This window comes from Centruroides sculpturatus, unplaced genomic scaffold, assembly GCF_000671375.1.
Source record: "Centruroides sculpturatus isolate CEXI.00-Female unplaced genomic scaffold, Cexi_2.0 scaffold307, whole genome shotgun sequence".
Lineage (NCBI taxonomy): Eukaryota > Metazoa > Arthropoda > Arachnida > Scorpiones > Buthidae > Centruroides > Centruroides sculpturatus.
The window spans coordinates 628,192-651,576 of NW_019384520.1; the positions used below are offsets into that span (position 1 = coordinate 628,192).

At 27.6% G+C, this 23,385-nt stretch overlaps 1 protein-coding gene across 1 annotated transcript in view; it reads left to right on the top strand.

The window, feature by feature from the left end:
• Window positions 1–36: 36 nt before the first annotated feature.
• The window catches only part of LOC111622730 (dol-P-Man:Man(5)GlcNAc(2)-PP-Dol alpha-1,3-mannosyltransferase-like), a 27,495-nt gene continuing 4,146 nt past the window's right edge, over window positions 37–23,385 (top strand). The window contains exons 1-7 of the mRNA XM_023365149.1: window positions 37–263; window positions 13,921–14,020; window positions 14,099–14,246; window positions 14,343–14,503; window positions 14,580–14,700; window positions 21,303–21,505; window positions 21,598–21,656. Coding sequence (XP_023220917.1) covers window positions 95–263; window positions 13,921–14,020; window positions 14,099–14,246; window positions 14,343–14,503; window positions 14,580–14,700; window positions 21,303–21,505; window positions 21,598–21,656 — 961 coding nt within the window. The 5' untranslated portion in view covers window positions 37–94. The remainder of the gene's footprint in view (window positions 264–13,920; window positions 14,021–14,098; window positions 14,247–14,342; window positions 14,504–14,579; window positions 14,701–21,302; window positions 21,506–21,597; window positions 21,657–23,385) is intronic.

Genomic DNA, 23,385 nt, shown 5'->3' on the forward strand with positions numbered 1-23,385 from the left:
ATATTTTTTCCTTTTTTTATTTTTTATGGATTGTTTCGCCTCTTCGTAACATCCAAGATGGCAGCCCCCTTGCTGTCCGTATATCGACGTGGAAATGTCGAAGAAAAGCTTGCAGAAAGCGAAAACGAAATTATGGAGAATTATAAAGAAAGAATTCGCTGAGAAAAACATAATTTTGAATCCAAATTATCTATGGATTGCAGCAATCATTTTAATTTTAGCAGAAATTATAGTGAATGTTATCATCATCACTAAGGTTCCTTGTAAGTTCCTTGAGCATCTTCATTGCATACTATATATATATATATATAAATAGTATATATGCTTTTTTATTTAAATATATATATATATGCTTTTTTTTATTTAAATATAATAGCTGTCATGTTTAGACAATTTTAAATAGGCATAAGACAGGACCTACATACTTAAAAACTGTACTTAATAACTTTAAGCTTATTTAATAAGCTTAAATTATTTATATAAGACTTTATTATCAGTTGAATGCTGATCCAGTCTCCATATTCCAATTTTCAACAGTAAAATAATTTGATATAATAAACAGTAGCAGACTTTACTTGTTATTAAATCAGTTTTTTATTACCACTTTTTATTCTTTTATTTCATACAGTGGGAATAAAAATAATTTGTCCTTTGTATTAGATTATTTCACTGTTGAAAATTGAGCAAAGTAGAAACTTTAGATCAGCATTCAACTGACAATAAAAAAGTCATATAAAAATAACATTAAATTTATCCTGGAGAAGATTTTTTTTTCATTTAGGTACAAGAAAAAATTATATCATTTTATTTTAAATAATTTGATAAATATTTTGTTTTTGTCTCGCTAGGTACTATTTTACAATATTTAAATATGAAAAGTAAAATATTTGGTAGTTATTATGTTGTAATCTTAAATACATTTATCACAAAAATAATCATATTTTATTTAAAATGGTATTAAAATAAATTTGTGGAGCATTTTTAGTTTTGTAGTGTAATGTGAAAATTGTAATGGTAACAATAAACTTGATATTATTTGATGTAGACACAAAAAGTTAACATAAATATAAATTACAACTGAAGATTTTATTTAAAAAATGACGTTTTTATTCCAGTTGATTTACAACTAGTGAATTATTTTTAAGTTTAAGGGATTAATATTAAAAGATATAGTTAAAAATAGCTTTAATAAATGCTATATATTTTTAAAGAATCAAAAATTAGAAGAATCTTTGTTTGCTATTNAAAGGATAAATAATTTTATTATATTAAAGAGTTAAATGTGTGGTTTCTTTATTTATTTGAAAATGTACTGAGGAATTTTCCAGTACTTAAAGCAGTTTCTAAATGCAATTTATAAAACATTTCTTATAAATTTGTTGTTATAAATATGGTAAATTACAAAATAAAAAAGAAAAAAAAATGTTGTATATTCTGAAGAATACACTTTGCATTAATGCATTGAAAGCTGTAATAATAGAATGAATAAAGTTCATTCATTACATGTGTATCAAATTATTAAACTTTTATACAATTAGCAAACCTTTAAATTACTGATATTTACTATGCTTAAGTGAGAGTGCTTCAGAATGTAGATAGATTGCAGAGAGGAAAAAACATTTAAGCATTATGAAAACTAATGGTTTATTAAAAATACATTTGATTATAGGAAAAAATTTTTTATCTGTTAAAACAATTTTAGAATACATTGTCTAATACAGTATCTAAATTGAAAAGATGTTTTAATATATTTGTTGCAGTGAAGAAAAGGTTCACTTAATGCCCATAGGATGGAGCAAGTAAAGAAATTGCTCTCTGAGTGGCAGATCTCTCATTTTTTGATTCTGTCCTGTGGGCATTAACAGGAACTTTCTACAGGCAACCTCCACAATGTGGCAATCATTATTGAAGGATGGGCTCTGTGGAACAGACCACTCCCTGTGAAAACTCCAGGGAATGCTCATCTGGATTCAATCCTGGGTCTCCCAGAGATGTAGGTTAAGCCTTAACCCTAGGCAGGAGTGAGCAACATTTGTAATTGTGTGTGCCAAAATTGCTAAATCTATGATACAAAAATATTCTGTTGTGCCAAGAAGTGGTCCCTATATTACATCACTTAACTCCAGGAGGAGAGGACTAAATGTTGATAATGGTTGATGATGGGGGTGGTTGCGTGAAGATGGTGTCATCACTACCACACCTTTCTATTTTAGTAGCTGTCTTACATTTGAAGATTTAACAAAAGAACTGCAAAATATTTGGTTTGACATAAAAAGGAGCACATTTCTCAGCTGAACGAAAGTGCCATTTAATTACCATGCCAGTCTGCTTGAAGCATACAGAAAACATGCACAAAACTGACTCGATCATTTCTTTTGTAAAGCCAAAATAACAAAACTGGAAGAATTGGCAATTTTTTTTTTTTTTGGTTCTCTTAATGTTGAGTTTTTGTCAAAGGATGACAAGTGAGATGTAAATAGGATTAACAACTTCCTTATGAGGCACATTGTCCATCTATTTAGTCAGCACTTAGAAAGAGGACTTGCAGGTGCTATTAATTAATACATTAAATTATTATTACATAACTATAAAATAAAGATGTATAAAAAACATTTTTAATCATAGGCTTCCTGAAAACAAAATGCTCATATTGAAGTGTAAAATTTACCATGCTTCAGCAAGAAATCTGAGCATTCCAAAATCAGTAGTGCCTGATCACTTGCAGCAAAGCAACCAGCATACTCTAATGGTGCGACTATGCAGACGCAAATTTAGTAGCGAGCGAGAGGTTGCGAGTGATATAGTTCTCGCAAAGGGAAACCATGCACAAGCAAGAAGCAAGAAATCTCACTGGTGAGAGCGAATTTCTGGTTCTCGCATATATCTGACAGGATTTCTCACATCTCACCAGTTCACAGCCATTAAAAACACCAAGTTCACAGCCATTAAAAAAACCAAGTTCAGCAGCCATAAAATAAAAATTGATAAGTAATGTTTATTTACACCCAGAAATTGGGATAAGTATCTTCCTGATCATAGGAATTGAAATATTATACAGGCTATATTTTTTATCTTGAGACAATGAAATAACTTAATTGGATCTCATTATTTTGGAAAAAGCTATAGACAAAAATTGTAGGGTGTCGAGGGGCCAATCAATTGGTGATCTCAGATGTAACCTTGACATTGACCTTCAAGGTCATTTGGAGGTCAAGTCTGTTTTTTTCAATGGGAGCACATATTTTTGACCCTGGCAATGGAAAGAGCAGAAAATTTCACAACTGAATGTACTTTTGACCTAGGTCAAAGGTCAAAAGTACATTCAATATTATTTTAAGGTTAAAATTATAAGCTTTTTCTAATGGGAAACCATACTTTTCATTAGTGGAATAGGCATTGAGGTAAAAGTTACATTTACATGGAAATAACGAGAAATTTCACAATCAGCCATGACCTTGAGTACCCCAAATTTGACCTCTGAAGATCATCTCAAGTGTGATAATTGTAAGTGCAGCTCAATAAATGCATTAAAGTGGAAGGGCATCATTTTGAACATTTGTTATAAAATTTTCCCCCAAACCAGCATCTCAATGGTAAGAAGTAAAGTGACTCACCGAAAACAAGCACCATGATAGTGAGAGGCCAGGAGACTCACTGAAAATAAGCACCTCAAAGGGAGCAGAAAACTACTACATCCACATCGTTACTCCTTGGTAGTGCTAAAAGTAGTGAATGCTTTTAAAGTTCAAAGTAATCAGGTTATGAAAAAAATGTAACTTTGACCTCCCTGCCTATTCCAGTAATAAAAAGTATGGTTTCCTATCAGAAAAAGCTTATAATTTTAACCTTAAAATAATCTTGACTTTTGACCTAGACAATAAGGTCAAAGGTACATTTTCGGTTGTGAAATTTCTTGCTCTTTCCGTTTCCAGGGTCAAAAATATGTTCCCATTGAAGAAAACAGACTTGACCTCCAAATGACCTTGAAGGTCGCAGTCACCAATTGATTGGCCCCTTGACACCCTACAATTTTTGTCTATAGCTTTTTCCAATATAACGAGATCCAATTAAGTTATTTCATTGTCTTAAGATAAAAAATACACCCTGTATATACAAAATGGAATGAAATAGTGGAAGATACTCAATTAGATGGTAAGTTTCTGTTTAGTAATGTAATAAGTGTAAGAACACCGATTGGGGGGGGAGATTTTATTCCCTACAGTTGGGATAGCTCTAAGGTCTACGCGTATGTGGGTGGTGGTTTTAAGAGGCAGCAAAAGACAAGTGTTTCACAGAGAAACCATTTATTCTGGTCGAAAATGCTTACATATTTTTTTGGCAAAGGTTTTTGGCAAAGGACAACCCAAAAGTTCAGAACTTTTTGGGTTGTCTTCAGAGTCAATCTGGTCCTATGCTGGAGGGACCTCATGGCTGCATTGTGTGAAAAGTTCGAGATCTGAAGTGACAACACACGAAAAATGAAAGGAAGTATGACAGCTGGAGGCAAACGAACACAACAGGTAGTCTAGGTGGAAGCCTCTTTTGTCCTTGGAATCGGTGTTTTTATAAGTTTTTCGAGATTGACTTGTTGCTAATTGGACAGACTTTTCCTCATCGCTTTCTAATTGGTCTTCCACCTGTCTCCAGGTATAAATGGAGCTTCATATAGTTCGTGGGAAAGGTCAGCTGGAGATGGTTTATTTGACATCATCTTTTAGACTGATTGCATTTAATCGTTGACTATGACACCTACACTCATTTTGATATTTTGCTAGTTTCATTTTGCTTTCTAAACTGCATCTTAACTTTTAAATTTTCTTTTTCTATATCTAAAATTTTGTTTTTCTGTCTACTCTTGATGAGTGTCAAAGTCTGGTGTCGCCAGTTCGACACATATAATTTGTTTTCTTGATGGTTTAACTTAACAAATTTTTACATATCTTTCTTTTTTTGGGGGCTATTTCTGGGGCCTCACACAAGTTTATTTTATACCAGAAACACTGGCGCACAAAAAAAATAGATTATACACACTACGGAATCTTTATTCTCTGTTTAATATATGCTTAGAATTTTTATTACTTCGTTATATCATGTAATTGGATATACCATACTTTTCTTTGTCTCTGGACATGTGCAATATAACAAGAAGCTCTTGTAATTAATGTCGAAATATAAAATTGATAATTTATTTATGAGTTTAATTTATTAACAACTACTGTATAATTTGTTTTCATGTTTGCAGTATCCAGATGCAAGAAGTTGTGGAAGAATCTCTGTGATCAGTTCAGAGCTATCCACAACAGCTTGCCAAGAAGTGGATGTTCTATTCACAATTACAGTTTTTAGCTGATATGGTAGAATCTAAAGAGTAAGAATCTTTACATTAATATTTTAAAATAATGATAGAAAACTACAAATAAAATAAAATTTATTTAAGGTACAATTAGAACATTTCATAGTGATAATTAAACACACTCAGCAAAGAGGACAGTTGTCTACCACTATATGGTCTCATAAAATCTGAGCAGAGTTGAAATGCTTCATCTCCTATCAACACATGTAGTGCTAAAGTATTTGAATTGGGCAGAATACTTGAACTTGGTATCCCCAATGTTCCATTTTTCAAATTTCTGCCTATGCTGATGCCTTCAGAACTCTCCATCAGAAAATGAGCCGTATGCACCAAAATCAACAGCCAAGAATTTGCAATGTGCATTAGCAATGCTTAACAATACAATGGAGTTAGTTCCCTGGGAGATATTGAAACAAATTAAAATTCTTGAATTTTATATATCAAATTTCAAAATGAATTTCAAATTTTTCAAAATGAATTTCAAATTTCTTGACATGGCTGAGCATTAGTAATTTTATCATAATTTTTAACAAGCTTTTAAAATAGTATAAAGGTTAATAGAACACAATTCCTTGATTGAAATTATTAATGTCTTCATTTGTACATTACAATTGTCTTTAAAAACTTTATCCATCAGAAATTGTTTTTCTAAATCATAAATAACTGATATAAAATGCATTATCTGTTTACTCTATAATATAAATATATTCATTATGAGAAACTGATGTTTTAAAATAAGATTAGAAAAGCAATGCAATCTTTTAATCATTTATATGAAGTTATCCATTCATGCATAGTTTAACTTTTATTTTATTAAGCTTATTGTAAAATATGCTGTAAATACTGTATTTTTTAAAAATGAAAATGTAATGTTGAGTTAGTAATTTAAAATTTTCAAAATTAATCAGAAAAAAATTTTCTGTAGAACCATTTGCTGCAAAATCGTGACACTCTTTGAATATGTTATATGAAGATATGGATGATATTGAGAAATATTTTCAGGTAATATGATTTTATATTCAGCAGTAGCTACGTTTCAATTCATTATTCTAATTTTAATTTACATTAATTTGTTAGTAGAAAAAACAATTTATTTGTGAATATTGATCAAGTTACATTTCATACTTTTAAAATATTTAAAAGTATGAAATTTAAATTTCATACTTTTAAAGACTTTTAAATTTAGGAATAATTTTGTCTGACGAAGATATTCAACTCTAGGCTTTTATTTTATTNTTATTTAAAGTATTCTTTCAAAGAAAGTGAAATATAGTTTAATTAAAGTATAATACTGGCTATGAATTGTATTTTGGACCATGCAAAACATCTAAATTTTTTCTATAATTTAATTTCAAAAACACAAGTTGTAAAATACACAGCAATATAATTATTAACTTTAATATAATTATAAATATAAACTGTATTCAGGTGTTTATAAGATTTATTTTAAGGCAGATGCATGTAATTTTTTTCTTCGTTTATCACAAGATTGTCAAGCACATATAAGAAAACAAAGAAAATAATCAAACTTCAATTACTTCCTTTTTTCTTCTCTGATTATATTTAATGATGTTAGTATGATTGTTAGAAAAAGTACTTTCATCTGCCGTCTTAAATCCATGTTTAAGACATAATATCGATTATTTGTGTATACAATTAAAATTTCATGTTTAGAAGTAGATTACAAAACTCAAACTATTTGAAATGCAGAAAAACACTGACAACTAGATTTGTTTGTTATTTATCTATTTACTTTAAATTTAATTCAAATTACAATCAATAGTAAGGATCATGGAGCCAATGGATAAAGCCCCTGAATTTGAATTAAATTTCCAAATTGTTGAAGATAAAAAAAGAATTGTCAAATAATAAATAAAAACAGTCATCATGATAGTTTGGATTAGTTGTCTAATAATTCTGACAATTTAGAAGTTTTAATAATATTTGCCTACCAATTCAGTATGTTGTTTTTATTAAGTTATAACTATTAATCAATATTAATGTAATTAGATTAGATGAAAGTTGAAATAAATTAATTTTTAACATATATTCAATTTTTGTTCTATAAGTGCAATGTAGCATAATAACAATCACATGGCACAATTCATTTTATTTCACTTTTCAATTAAAAGTGAAATAAAATGAATTGTGCCAAGTGATTGTTATTACGCTACATTGCGCTTATAGAACAAATATAAAAAATATGACACGGTTTCAAAACATGGTAGAATATATTCAATTTTTTATATAAAAAAAATATGCTAAAAATTATACAGTATGCATAATATATTACTAAAACTATTATAAAGCTTATTAACTATAGTCCATATTCTCGCTGTGTGTTTTACAATTTTACAAAATAATATAAAAATATTTTTTGTTATTAAAATTTATAATTTTTTGCATCATCAATGAAAAGTATCTTAACTGAAACATTTTAAGTTTTTTTTTATACTGTTTGTTATAAAAAGTGTACAGTTTTACAGGTTACATTTATGATTAAATATATAATTGAAACAAATGAAATGCAGAGCATATGCTAGATGTACTTAAGCTTTCATCAGCTTTATTCCTTTTTCCTTCTTCAGATGAAACATAAGCTAGGAGACAATATTTTGTTATCACATTTTACTTTTCATTTGAAGAAAGTAAGCTACTGTAGGTGTCTTTACTTATATATAAATTTACTACCATCTTTTTTGAGTTGGATTCATAGCTGTTGTTAAAACATGTTTATTGTAGAATATTACTGTATTACAATAAAATAATAATTTATGTTTGCAATATTGTTTTAATTAAAATAGTGATTTTTATTTGAAAGCTACAATATCATTTTCACAGGATACTTGTAATAATTTTAAATATAATTTAAAGAATTGTAGTCCTGATAAAATGAGAAAAATATTCTAGTATTTCAAATAATATCTGTCCGATATATTTAAATTTATATTCATTTACGTACCATATATATTTCATGATGATTTGAGATCTGAATGTCTTTATGCTGTATAAAATGTAAACATATATATGTTGAGGTACATTTATTAATAATTATTATTGTAACCTGTAAAATACTTTTTTATGTGATTTACATTCCAGCATTGTGCATATTTTATTCTTTCTTCAGACTTGGTGAAGTTTAATTTGAATTTATATTGTCCAAATATGTATATTTGTAAGTTATTGTGTGTAAAGTTGTTGTATAATAAATTACTAATATAACTAACAAATGTAATTTTTCACCATATATAAAAGTTTTTTAAGACCATTATCATCAAAAAAGTTTATTGATAAAGATATATAAATATTTTCTATTAAACAATATATTTGTATTTAAAGTGTGCTTTTTTTCTTCTCTTATACAAAATGTTAAATTGTATTTTGTTATAAATGTTAATTCTTTCAATATTGTCAATACATACCATAATAAGGCTTTCGAAAATGTCATTAAAACTTTATTTTTTACTTGCTAAATGATTATAATATGTTGTCCTGTTTATAATAATTTAAAATGAATGAAGACAATTTTTCTATAAGTTTATTTGAATTAAATTGAAATGTAAAAAATAAATTTATGTGAAATGCCAAAATTATATGTATTTATTTTCATTGATGTAAAATAGTATACTTTATCCATATTTTCTTTGAGTTATCTTAATAATAATGTGCATTTTACATCTTCGGAATTGCAGTAATTAGAATTTATATAATGTAATTTGTTTGTATAGTTTTTTTATATTGTCATTATTTATGTAATCTCACATGATTTAAATTATAAATTTGAATATGGTATTTTGGTTTTTTCTTATTATTGATAAAAAAAATTTAAAGTTTTCTATTTAAATATAAACATTGTTATTATGAATATAGTAATAGTAATTTTTAATAGCTTCCTTTTTGAATCCTTATACTTAAATACATTTGGTTTGAAAGGATAAATAATTTTATTATATTAAAGAGTTAAATGTGTGGTTTCTTTATTTATTTGAAAATGTACTGAGGAATTTTCCAGTACTTAAAGCAGTTTCTAAATGCAATTTATAAAACATTTCTTATAAATTTGTTGTTATAAATATGGTAAATTACAAAATAAAAAAGAAAAAAAAATGTTGTATATTCTGAAGAATACACTTTGCATTAATGCATTGAAAGCTGTAATAATAGAATGAATAAAGTTCATTCATTACATGTGTATCAAATTATTAAACTTTTATACAATTAGCAAACCTTTAAATTACTGATATTTACTATGCTTAAGTGAGAGTGCTTCAGAATGTAGATAGATTGCAGAGAGGAAAAAACATTTAAGCATTATGAAAACTAATGGTTTATTAAAAATACATTTGATTATAGGAAAAAATTTTTTATCTGTTAAAACAATTTTAGAATACATTGTCTAATACAGTATCTAAATTGAAAAGATGTTTTAATATATTTGTTGCAGTGAAGAAAAGGTTCACTTAATGCCCATAGGATGGAGCAAGTAAAGAAATTGCTCTCTGAGTGGCAGATCTCTCATTTTTTGATTCTGTCCTGTGGGCATTAACAGGAACTTTCTACAGGCAACCTCCACAATGTGGCAATCATTATTGAAGGATGGGCTCTGTGGAACAGACCACTCCCTGTGAAAACTCCAGGGAATGCTCATCTGGATTCAATCCTGGGTCTCCCAGAGATGTAGGTTAAGCCTTAACCCTAGGCAGGAGTGAGCAACATTTGTAATTGTGTGTGCCAAAATTGCTAAATCTATGATACAAAAATATTCTGTTGTGCCAAGAAGTGGTCCCTATATTACATCACTTAACTCCAGGAGGAGAGGACTAAATGTTGATAATGGTTGATGATGGGGGTGGTTGCGTGAAGATGGTGTCATCACTACCACACCTTTCTATTTTAGTAGCTGTCTTACATTTGAAGATTTAACAAAAGAACTGCAAAATATTTGGTTTGACATAAAAAGGAGCACATTTCTCAGCTGAACGAAAGTGCCATTTAATTACCATGCCAGTCTGCTTGAAGCATACAGAAAACATGCACAAAACTGACTCGATCATTTCTTTTGTAAAGCCAAAATAACAAAACTGGAAGAATTGGCAATTTTTTTTTTTTTTGGTTCTCTTAATGTTGAGTTTTTGTCAAAGGATGACAAGTGAGATGTAAATAGGATTAACAACTTCCTTATGAGGCACATTGTCCATCTATTTAGTCAGCACTTAGAAAGAGGACTTGCAGGTGCTATTAATTAATACATTAAATTATTATTACATAACTATAAAATAAAGATGTATAAAAAACATTTTTAATCATAGGCTTCCTGAAAACAAAATGCTCATATTGAAGTGTAAAATTTACCATGCTTCAGCAAGAAATCTGAGCATTCCAAAATCAGTAGTGCCTGATCACTTGCAGCAAAGCAACCAGCATACTCTAATGGTGCGACTATGCAGANTTTATGCTTACCATGTGTAAGATTTGTTAAAAGTTCTTTGAGTAGATTTTATTTATACTCATCCTATTATTGTGAATTAAAGAGATATATATTTTGCCAAGGAAACAATAATATTATATATGTTTTCATTAGAATGAGAGAGATTATATTTTTAAAAATCAATTTTAATAATTTCTTAAATGTTTACTTGAGAATTTTATTAAAACTACATTTTTAAGTATACAAAACATAACTCTTATTGTGTAAATTACATTTTATGTTAAAGAAAGAAACCATGACCTAGATAGACAAAATGTTTTATTTGGCAAGAACTTAATGTTTCTGGGCTTGGTTCTTATCCAGATTCAAATTTGTTTTTTCTGTTTGAATCTTAATTTTTTTCTTTGAATGTATTTTAATTTTATTTTCATATTTAACTGTTTAAAAACACATCATAAACTCAAATCATAATAGTAACGATAATTTTAAAATGAATACCATAGTTACAATAGTTAAAAATTACTTTGTTATCAACAAAAAAAGCAAAGTGAAACTAGTGAAAATAAAAATTAACATTTTCAAATTAATGCTGATTGAAATAATAATTGTATTTTTATCAAATTTTTCACAAATTTCTATAAATTATTTAAATTATTTTACTGTAACAAATTATAATAAGTAATTTATTATAAATAAGTAAAATAAAGTAATATAGTAATTCGCATATGTTATTTTAAAAATACTATAATACATATTTATGCTTTCTTAAAATATGTTTTACCAGCACAATTTGATATGAAGAAGAAATTACATAAAAGAACCAATTAGTAAATCTAGGAAAAAACATGTATTTAAATGTTATATGAAATGTAGAAAAAATGATTATACAGAATATAATCAGAATATGTTTTTGTTGTTATATATATGCACATATAACAACAAAAACAGCCTGACTAATTAGCTAGCTAGCTAAGAATAAGATATACTCATAGTTATCTATTGTACATTAATTGTCTGTCACATACTTTTAACCTGCTCTCAGTACAACAAAACCACAGAATACTATCTAAAGTAATAAACTTTTCCAGTTGAAGATAGTGTTGCAAATGCTACCAGATGACAATGACCAAATCCAACAGGTCATCTATCTACAAAGCAAAAAACCTATACTCAATACCATAAATAGTTAAAGATTAACATAATACAGTAGAGCGTCCTTTATCCGAAGGTCGGTTATCCGAAATGTCGGTTATCCGAAGGAATTTAAATTTAAATTTTCGCCAGTGCTGTGGCGCTGTAATCTTTGGCTATGTCTTCGGCTACTCAAATATTTTACGTTTTTGATACTAAATTAACTTCTGAAGTATAATTTTTTATTGTTTTTATATTTTTCAATATATTTATTTTGTTTGTACAAAATAAAAAAATAATTTTTAACGATACAATAGTCTTCGTTAGGCTTAACATCGACGAAAATTCAACGCGAAGCGACACGCAACGGAGAAAATTTTCAACACAGGATAAATTAATATATTTTTTCATACATAATTGGTTATCCGAAAAATAAGTTATCTGAACAACCCCAGTCCCCAATTGATTCGGATAAACGACGCTCTACTGTACTTCTGTCATGCATTGGTAGTCTTTGGTCTAAGAAGGCTCTTGTACCAAAAAACCACAAATAACAGTAATAACTAAGCTTGAATTTTAATTTACCGATTTAAATGCTGAGTTTTCACTTTATAAATAGACTAGAAATTAATTAACAAAACAAAATAATTTGTGTTAAGGTAGGCAGTTAGATTGCCATCTTGTTACAAGTTTAAGAATTGTGTTAATTTAGAATTTAATTTAATAATTTAGGATATTCTAGAAGAAAAAAATTAATCTGGAGTGAGACTTGAGCTTAAAAATTATTTTGTTTCATTAATTACAAACTATTCTATAGTCTGAAAATATAACATTTAAATATTTGATTATAGAACAGAACAATAGAAAAAAAATGCCCATCATTTAATTGTTTTAATGGATTGGAATGCTTTTTTTTTGTACCTAGCATATAGCTTCTCTTAGATATTATATTGTGGAAAAATAAACAAGAAACAACTAGCTTTAATATTATCAAGCTTCTATATTTGTTTCTAATCTGACAACTTTCACATTCTTTGGATAATGTTTTCAATTGGATACCAAGAGACTTTTTTTATTAAATAAGCATTTTGGACAGTTTTAATATTTAATTAATAAAGTAGAACAGCTAAAAAAGTCTCTTGTGTCCAATTGAAAACATTCCACAAAAGGTGTGATAAGTCCTCAGATTAGAAACAAATATAGAAACTTGATAACATTAAATTTCTGCAGAATGACAAGAAGCAAATTTTTAAATGACTAGCAGGATATGGCATAATAAATAATGGCATAATAAATAATTCAACTGGAATTAATACTTTAAATATATAAGTTGCAAGTATTTTATATATTTTAAAACAGTTAAATGTAAATGAGCAACTATTTATTGTGCCATTGTTACAATGCTGGGCTGCAATTTTTAATTTATTTAATTTAAAATATATAATCTCTACCTCAAATTAATACTGAAGTGTCTTGCTCCGTACATCATACTTTTTCTTTAATATAGAGTTATGTCAGTCATCTACTACCGGCTTTCAGGGAAAATGCTTTGAATTGAAATAACATGATTTCCAGTTTGCATTGGAAGTTTGTATATAGTTAATTGGGACATCCTGCCCCTGAGGTTTCTATATTTGGTCTTGGATTTCATCTATCTAATTCCATTCTCAAGATTATGAAAAGATGGATGGATGACAGTGAGAATTTATAGGTCTACAATTTTTTCAAATTGCAGCCCAATTACAGTCTTATTTAAAATAAAACAATTAACATGAAATCATAAATAAAAATATTCAAAATATTAATGAACAGAAAATTAAAGTTTATATTTGATTATTAAAAATAACTAACAAACACATAAAATAAAACAAATGAAACATAGTTACATAATTATAGCTTTGACAGCAGTTTTCAGTAGATTTTTTTCCTACATATTATATTTATTTTAATTGATAAAACTGAATATATTAAATATATATAATTCTATAATATAAATAAATACTTTCAGATACAGAAATTGATTGGAAAGCATACATGCAGGAAGTTGAAGGTGTAATTAATGGAACTTTTGATTATACAAAGTTAAAAGGAGATACAGGTCCTTTAGTGTAAGTTGAAATTATTGATTTGACATTTGCTCTTATTTCAAAAAACAAATTTTGATTATTTTAATTATTATAATTTAGATATCCTGCAGGATTTGTTGCCATATTTACAATATTTTATTACTTCACTGAATATGGAAGAGAAATTTTAACTGCTCAATACCTGTATATGTTTCTTTATTTATTAACAGTGATTATGGTATTCAGAATTTATATTAAAAATAAAAAGGTATGTCATTATAATCATTTATTTCTAATATTCTAAAAATTCTTTATAAAATATTTTTTGACAAAAGATGATAATTTAATAAAATATTTATTATAGATTCCACCGTATGCACTAATTTTTATGTGTTGTACTTCTTATCGCATTCATTCAATCTATGTCCTTAGACTGTTTAATGATCCTATAGCCATGTTGCTGTTATATGCTGCAGTGAATTGTTTTATAGCTAATAAATGGTCTTTAGGTTGCACGTTTTACAGGTAAATTTGATAAAATTTTTTTTAAATTTAGAAATTAAATTCAAAATTTAATTTTCATTTATTGCAATTCTTTAAGTCTGGCTGTATCAGTGAAAATGAATATTCTTCTTTTTGCACCTGGGTTATTAATTTTATTGTTGAGAACAAATGGCGTGCATGGAACAATATGGAATCTTCTTCTATGTGCTTTTATACAGGTAAGATTTAATTTTAAGACATTTCTGCATTATTGATTTGGAATATGAATAACAGAAAAAATTAATTACCAAAAACAAAATTTTTGAACATTAAAGTTTGATAGTAAAAAATTAACAACAATTTGCATAACTTTCCTGACGTAAAACATTACAAGTAAGATATTTTAGCACAAAATTAAAATTGTCTGTGGTGCCATCTGTTATGAGATTTTGTTTAAAAAATAATGTTTATATTATTAATTATAAAATGGCAAAAAGCTTAATTTTCAGGGTAGGGATGAGTTTTATAAAAAATTGTAATTGATAATAACAAATAAAATTTTTATTAAGTCCAACCCCACTTGAGATATGACACATTACTGCCATCTGTCGTCTCATTCCGCTGACCTTTAATCACCAAAATTTAATAGCATCAATGTTTCTTATATATAACTTATCATGCCAAATTTTGTTTCTTAATCTTTACCCCATCTTGAGATATTAAGTGAAATAGATGCAAATACACACACATGTCCATAGAATTTTTTCCTGTTTTTTTTTTTTTTTTTACTTATTTTGGTTCAGGTTGTCTCAAACAAAAAACATGAAAGGCCAAATTTGACACAATTCCAATACTTTCTTGTGTTATATACATAACAAGCTGGGAAAGTAAAAATGTGTTTTTAAATTTTTAAAATTTTGAAAATCTCCATGTTTTGAGAACCCATAGACCCAAAAAGTCAAAAAAGGGAAAAATTCTGTTTGTGTATGTGTATATATATATTGTAATCTATTTCATTTAACATCTCAGGATAGGGTAAAGATTAAGAAATAAAATATGGCATGGTAGCTTGTATATAACAGTCATTGATAATATTAAATTTTGGTGGTTAAAGGTCAAGTGGGTATGGAGATAAAGATGCATCGTGTCATAACTTGAGACTTATTGAAAACTTTACTCATTAGTACCGTTTACAATTTTTCTATAAAGCTCTTCACTACCTTCAAAATGAAACTTTTTGCCATTTTATAAAAATCAGCAACGAGATGCTTAACTTTCCTGGCAACATTTGGTGGTGCCATCTGTTATGATATTTTATTTTTAAAAAATTTTTATATTTTTGACTATTATAAGATGGCAAAAACGTTTAATTTTGAACTTAGGAATGGGTTTTATAAAAAACTGTAAATGATAATAATGAATAAAATTGTTATTAAGTCTGATCCTACTGGAGATACACCCCACCCTTCCCACTCTCTTGATCTTTAATCACCAAAATTTAATAGCATCAATCCCCTAATAAATAAACTTCCCTACAAAATTTCAGAAATTTTTGACAAAAAGCACAGGAGTTATTAAGTTTCAAAGATGAACAAAATCATGCTCCACACATACAGAAAATCCCCAAATGTTTTTGCATTTCTTGATGTTTAAAGGTCTCTTGAGTCTAAAAATTAAAAATCCAGTCATTTTTTGACCAATTGCCATACTTTCCCTATGTTAAATATAACAGCTGGAAAAGTAATAATTAATAATGCAAAAAGATATAACAAAATTTATAACAGATGATGCCATACACAATTTGATTTATTATAATTAATAATATAAGATAATTAATTAGAAGACAGTCTATCCAGAAATGGGAACTGGGAATTTATTATTTCTGAAAATACATAAATTGTAATTCAAGTATAGTAGAGCATCGATTATCTGAATATCGATCAACTGAAATGTCAATTAACTGAAAGCTTTCTAGTTGGCAAATTTAAATTTTTGCTGGTTCACTGCAATCTTTGGCTATGTCTTGGGCTACTCCAATATTATTTTTGTTGGTGTGCATGTTTTAGCTGGAAGCACTGGTGCGACCATGAGAAGGTACTTAAGGACGTGCCAGGATTTGTACGAATTTCAACATGGAATAGGTTAATATATTTTTTTGTACATAATCAGTTAGCCGAAAAATCAATTTTCCGAACAACCCCAGTCCCCAATTGATTTCGATAATCGATGCTCTACTGTATTTCAAAACACAATTTTTATAATACAGCAATAATTATTTATATGTCATTATAATCATTTATTTCTAATATTCTAAAAATTCTTTATAAAATATTTTTTGACAAAAGATGATAATTTAATAAAATATTTATTATAGATTCCACCGTATGCACTAATTTTTATGTGTTGTACTTCTTATCGCATTCATTCAATCTATGTCCTTAGACTGTTTAATGATCCTATAGCCATGTTGCTGTTATATGCTGCAGTGAATTGTTTTATAGCTAATAAATGGTCTTTAGGTTGCACGTTTTACAGGTAAATTTGATAAAATTTTTTTTAAATTTAGAAATTAAATTCAAAATTTAATTTTCATTTATTGCAATTCTTTAAGTCTGGCTGTATCAGTGAAAATGAATATTCTTCTTTTTGCACCTGGGTTATTAATTTTATTGTTGAGAACAAATGGCGTGCATGGAACAATATGGAATCTTCTTCTATGTGCTTTTATACAGGTAAGATTTAATTTTAAGACATTTCTGCATTATTGATTTGGAATATGAATAACAGAAAAAATTAATTACCAAAAACAAAATTTTTGAACATTAAAGTTTGATAGTAAAAAATTAACAACAATTTGCATAACTTTCCTGACGTAAAACATTACAAGTAAGATATTTTAGCACAAAATTAAAATTGTCTGTGGTGCCATCTGTTATGAGATTTTGTTTAAAAAATAATGTTTATATTATTAATTATAAAATGGCAAAAAGCTTAATTTTCAGGGTAGGGATGAGTTTTATAAAAAATTGTAATTGATAATAACAAATAAAATTTTTATTAAGTCCAACCCCACTTGAGATATGACACATTACTGCCATCTGTCGTCTCATTCCGCTGACCTTTAATCACCAAAATTTAATAGCATCAATGTTTCTTATATATAACTTATCATGCCAAATTTTGTTTCTTAATCTTTACCCCATCTTGAGATATTAAGTGAAATAGATGCAAATACACACACATGTCCATAGAATTTTTTCCTGTTTTTTTTTTTTTTTTTACTTATTTTGGTTCAGGTTGTCTCAAACAAAAAACATGAAAGGCCAAATTTGACACAATTCCAATACTTTCTTGTGTTATATACATAACAAGCTGGGAAAGTAAAAATGTGTTTTTAAATTTTTAAAATTTTGAAAATCTCCATGTTTTGAGAACCCATAGACCCAAAAAGTCAAAAAAGGGAAAAATTCTGTTTGTGTATGTGTATATATATATTGTAATCTATTTCATTTAACATCTCAGGATAGGGTAAAGATTAAGAAATAAAATATGGCATGGTAGCTTGTATATAACAGTCATTGATAATATTAAATTTTGGTGGTTAAAGGTCAAGTGGGTATGGAGATAAAGATGCATCGTGTCATAACTTGAGACTTATTGAAAACTTTACTCATTAGTACCGTTTACAATTTTTCTATAAAGCTCTTCACTACCTTCAAAATGAAACTTTTTGCCATTTTATAAAAATCAGCAACGAGATGCTTAACTTTCCTGGCAACATTTGGTGGTGCCATCTGTTATGATATTTTATTTTTAAAAAATTTTTATATTTTTGACTATTATAAGATGGCAAAAACGTTTAATTTTGAACTTAGGAATGGGTTTTATAAAAAACTGTAAATGATAATAATGAATAAAATTGTTATTAAGTCTGATCCTACTGGAGATACACCCCACCCTTCCCACTCTCTTGATCTTTAATCACCAAAATTTAATAGCATCAATCCCCTAATAAATAAACTTCCCTACAAAATTTCAGAAATTTTTGACAAAAAGCACAGGAGTTATTAAGTTTCAAAGATGAACAAAATCATGCTCCACACATACAGAAAATCCCCAAATGTTTTTGCATTTCTTGATGTTTAAAGGTCTCTTGAGTCTAAAAATTAAAAATCCAGTCATTTTTTGACCAATTGCCATACTTTCCCTATGTTAAATATAACAGCTGGAAAAGTAATAATTAATAATGCAAAAAGATATAACAAAATTTATAACAGATGATGCCATACACAATTTGATTTATTATAATTAATAATATAAGATAATTAATTAGAAGACAGTCTATCCAGAAATGGGAACTGGGAATTTATTATTTCTGAAAATACATAAATTGTAATTCAAGTATAGTAGAGCATCGATTATCTGAATATCGATCAACTGAAATGTCAATTAACTGAAAGCTTTCTAGTTGGCAAATTTAAATTTTTGCTGGTTCACTGCAATCTTTGGCTATGTCTTGGGCTACTCCAATATTATTTTTGTTGGTGTGCATGTTTTAGCTGGAAGCACTGGTGCGACCATGAGAAGGTACTTAAGGACGTGCCAGGATTTGTACGAATTTCAACATGNAAAAAATGCTTTTAACTATTTTCAGGAACAGACAAAATGCTGGGACCTCTTTCGATACTACTTCCGCAGACTTTCGGCGTTTTTCTGTTGCCTGAAGTCAAAAAACTAATATTATTGACAACGGAAGTGGATTATTTTCTTAGAATAGTTTAGTTCTTAACTATTTATTATTTTTTGCATCAAAAAATGTTTACTTATAAGTTATTTATTTTTTATTCTTATATTTATGGTAACTGTTAAATATTTATCTTTGCTTTACTGAGATGTTTCCTAGCATTTGTATTTTAAGAAATGTGAATTTTATTCCTGTTTAAATGAAATGTTTTGAAATGTGAATTTTATTCCTGAATTATCTTTTTTGCTATTTAATTTTTTCCTCTTATTTATTTTTTATTCTTACATTTATGGTAACTGTTAAATATTTATCTTTGCTTTACTGAGATGTTTCCTAGCATTTGTATTTTAAACAATTTATATTTTATAACCTGAAAATTATTACTTAAGATGACTGAAAACATTTGTTTCCTTATAAATAATTACTGCTGGATTATAAAGGTTTTTATTTTTAATTATTGACATTGTTAAATCCAATTTGTTTGGTTTTTGTTTATATTGCATTTAAATTTTTTTCAAAATGATAACTTTTTCATAATATTAAAATAATACATTTACAGTAATATACTTGCATAACTCTAGCATTACATAAATGTATTGGTAGAACACAGGATTTCACTGAATTTAACTTGAATGTCACTGTTCTAATCTATAAAGAATTAATAAATACCTGTATAAAAAATAAAATGTTGCAAATTTGTTGATCTCTTAATTTTTGTTAAGATTATTATATGATCTATTTTTTGTTATATTTTATGTAACAGTACTTTTGCATACTTAATAGAAAAACTAGTTTAAATGTAAACAGAAATTTATGATAACTTTTTCTATATTGCAGTTCTACAAGATAATTGTTGTACAAGAAAATATTAAAGTAAATAAATATCTCAAAAATATTTTAAAAAATTCTAAGAATTAATAATAATTGAAGTTATTCCAATTAGTAAAAACATTTTATTTATAACAAGCACATTCAAATTATATGATAAAATAAACTGCTAGATTTGAATATTTTATCTAATCATGAAATGTAAATAAAAACATTTCATATATATCATTATGCATTACATCATAAAGCAAAGTCTGTAGATGCTTATCCCTATTATAAATTGGCATTTTTACAAACAAAACTAACTGTTTTGAGTAAAAATAGTAATATTGGATGCTATAAAAAGTAAATTGAAGTTTTATGTAATTATAATATTTTTTGCTGAATTTTTACTTTTATCAACATTAGATTAAATAATTAAATGAAAATAATATGAAGGTAACATGATATACAAACAGTTTTTTTCATAATTTTGAGGTAACTAGTTGTTACAAAAGTAAATATTCAATGTTAATTACTTTCTTTGCAAGATAAGAAACTTTAAAAAAGCACAAAAGTTCTGATAATTGGTCTGAATAGTTTAATATTATTAATAAAGCTGATGAAAGAGAATTTATAGGATGATGCCATCTGATAAAGAATTTAACAATTAGATAAATTATATTTATAAATTTTGGAAAAAAATTGTTTAGAGAAGAGCTCAAACCTGCAACTCTCTTCTTTAAGAGATGCATTGTTATTCATATCAAGTTAAACTTTTTCTAGACTACAGAATCCAAATATTTTTGAAGAATATAATTCGTATAGTATAATTGATAATATATGATATGCAGGGGATGTTTGAATCCTATTTTGAAGTGTTCTGTTTTGGATTTTCTAAATTAATAATTACATAATTTTGGATTATGATACTGATAGTTTATTCACATGATTAGTAAATAGATCTATAAGAACAATACCTTGACTTTCACCCCCCCTCTGCATTATGTATGATGGTGTACTTTTTGCAACTGCTTCTCTTCCTTAAACTCTATATGTAATTAATGGATAGCTCCTAAGATAGGTCAAATTGTACTCTCAGTTAATAAAATAAATGTTGCAATCACTTAAAACTGTACAATGCTACTTTGAACAACAAATATATTAATGCATTTAATATAATGCTAAGTGAAAATTAAAGCATTCTAATTCGTAATTATCTGTTTTATAAACATAGGAACATTGAATTATTAAAATTTGAATTATAATTGTTAAATTTTCTTGTTACAGATAATATTAGGACTTCCTTTTTTGTTAACTAATCCATTTGGATATATATTAGGAGCATTCAATTTAGGAAGAGTGTTTTTATATGAATGGACTGTAAATTGGAGGTTTTTACCTGAAAACATTTTTCTTAATAAATATTTTCATATATCATTATTACTGATGCACATAATAGTAGTTATACTATTCTGTTATAAATGGATTAAGTAAGTATTGTGCTTGTTAGTTTTTTTTTATTAATATAATAGATGTTTTTTTATTATAAATTTAAATACAAGCTTCAGATTTGTAATTTCAGATATAATGACATTAATTTGTGGTCTAAAACGAAAAATGAAACTGCACTATCAGTAGATCGTATCCTTATAAATATATTTTAAATCTGTTTTTATCTTGTTGTACAGAACTACTGTTACTACAATATTAATACAGGGTGTCCACCATGAACATGACACATTTGAAAGTGTTGTAAAAATATCTACTGCTCAGGAAGGATGTAGAGTAATGCATCAGTATGAGTAATGATGTAGAGTAATGCATCAGGAAGGATGCATCAGATGAGAGTAAGATGAGAGGATGCATCAGATGAGAGTAGAGATGTAGAGTAATGCATCAGGAAGGATGTAGAGTAATGCATCAGAGTAATGCATTTTATGATGAAAAACTCAAAAAGTTTTATTAAGAAAATCAGTGAACCTCTACATGAGCTCCTTTTGTTGCACGTAGAACATCGAGTCTATACTCCATTTCCTGCCAGGTTCTTTCGAGCATCTCGGGCATGAGGGCAGCAACAGCATCGTGAATGTGCACACAAAGATGTTGAAGGTCATGAATTTTGACACTGGTGTAAACCTTGTTCTTGACAAATCCCCAAAAGAAAAAGTCTAAGTCCAATTCAACAATTGGGAAACTGTGCCCGGATTGCCACCGCCGTGTGATATTAACACGGTTCCCTTCACCAAGAAGTATTGTTTTCATAACTTGAGAGTGTTCTTCGAGGGTGGCACCTTGCCAAACGTGATGAAAGTTCTGTTGCGCTTAAATCATGGAATTTGTTTCAGCATACCACCACACAGCTTGTGCCCACTCTTGTGGAGAAGCCATTTTGTGTTTGATTACTACCACACCACCTACAGTCACTTTGGTGGATTTTCAAAATTACCTATACAACTTCCACAGTTTCTCCACCTAATGGAATGCACAACATCTGATTACTGCCTTGCACTTTGATATGGCAGTCAAAACAAATGTGTTAGGTTCATGGTGGACACCCTATATTATTAGAATTAGAAAGTTTTTATGAATAGTATAGAATTCAAAGGATCTTACTTGATTTTTTAAAAATCTATACATTTAATCATTTGATAATTTTTAATTGATATTAGATAATTAAATATAAAAATCAATTGTTTCCATTTTTCAGTTTTTAAGAGTAGATGTATTTGATTAGGAAATAAGAATATGTACTATAAATAGCTTAATTTTGTGAGAGAAACCTTACCAAAAATATGTGTACTGTTATTTCTTATAAAAATGTCTTTTTAACAAAAAAATTTCTATAGAAAAGTAATTAAAACAATATATTTTTTAACCGTAATTGTACTATTCATTAGTACACGGAAAACTGCTAGTTTTCCATTCGTTTCTGACTTTTGGAGGCTTAATAAGTCCCGAGTCCGTAGACTGGTATAAAAAATTTAAAAAAGGTAAACAGGTTAACAAGGAAAATATACTTTTATTTTTATATAAATATATACTTCACCCCAAATGCATTTCGCCTGTCAAGGCCTCTTCAGTAGGGTTTCTGACGACTAGAGTGTACAATAGGAACAGCAGAAGGTATCTCAGACGACACATTTTTTTCCGTCGTAGACACAGAAGAAGACACATCTTTCTCACTGATACCATCGCGTTTACAATCTTTAAGAAACACAAACTCTTCCCAGCATTCCGCTGGTATCACCCCATTATTCAAATTCATTACATTACTTTGCATAATTATCGCGAAATGTTCTTTAAATTTTCTTTTTACAATATTTTTCTCTTTATGTATTATTTTTACATTATTAATATCTAATTGACAGTT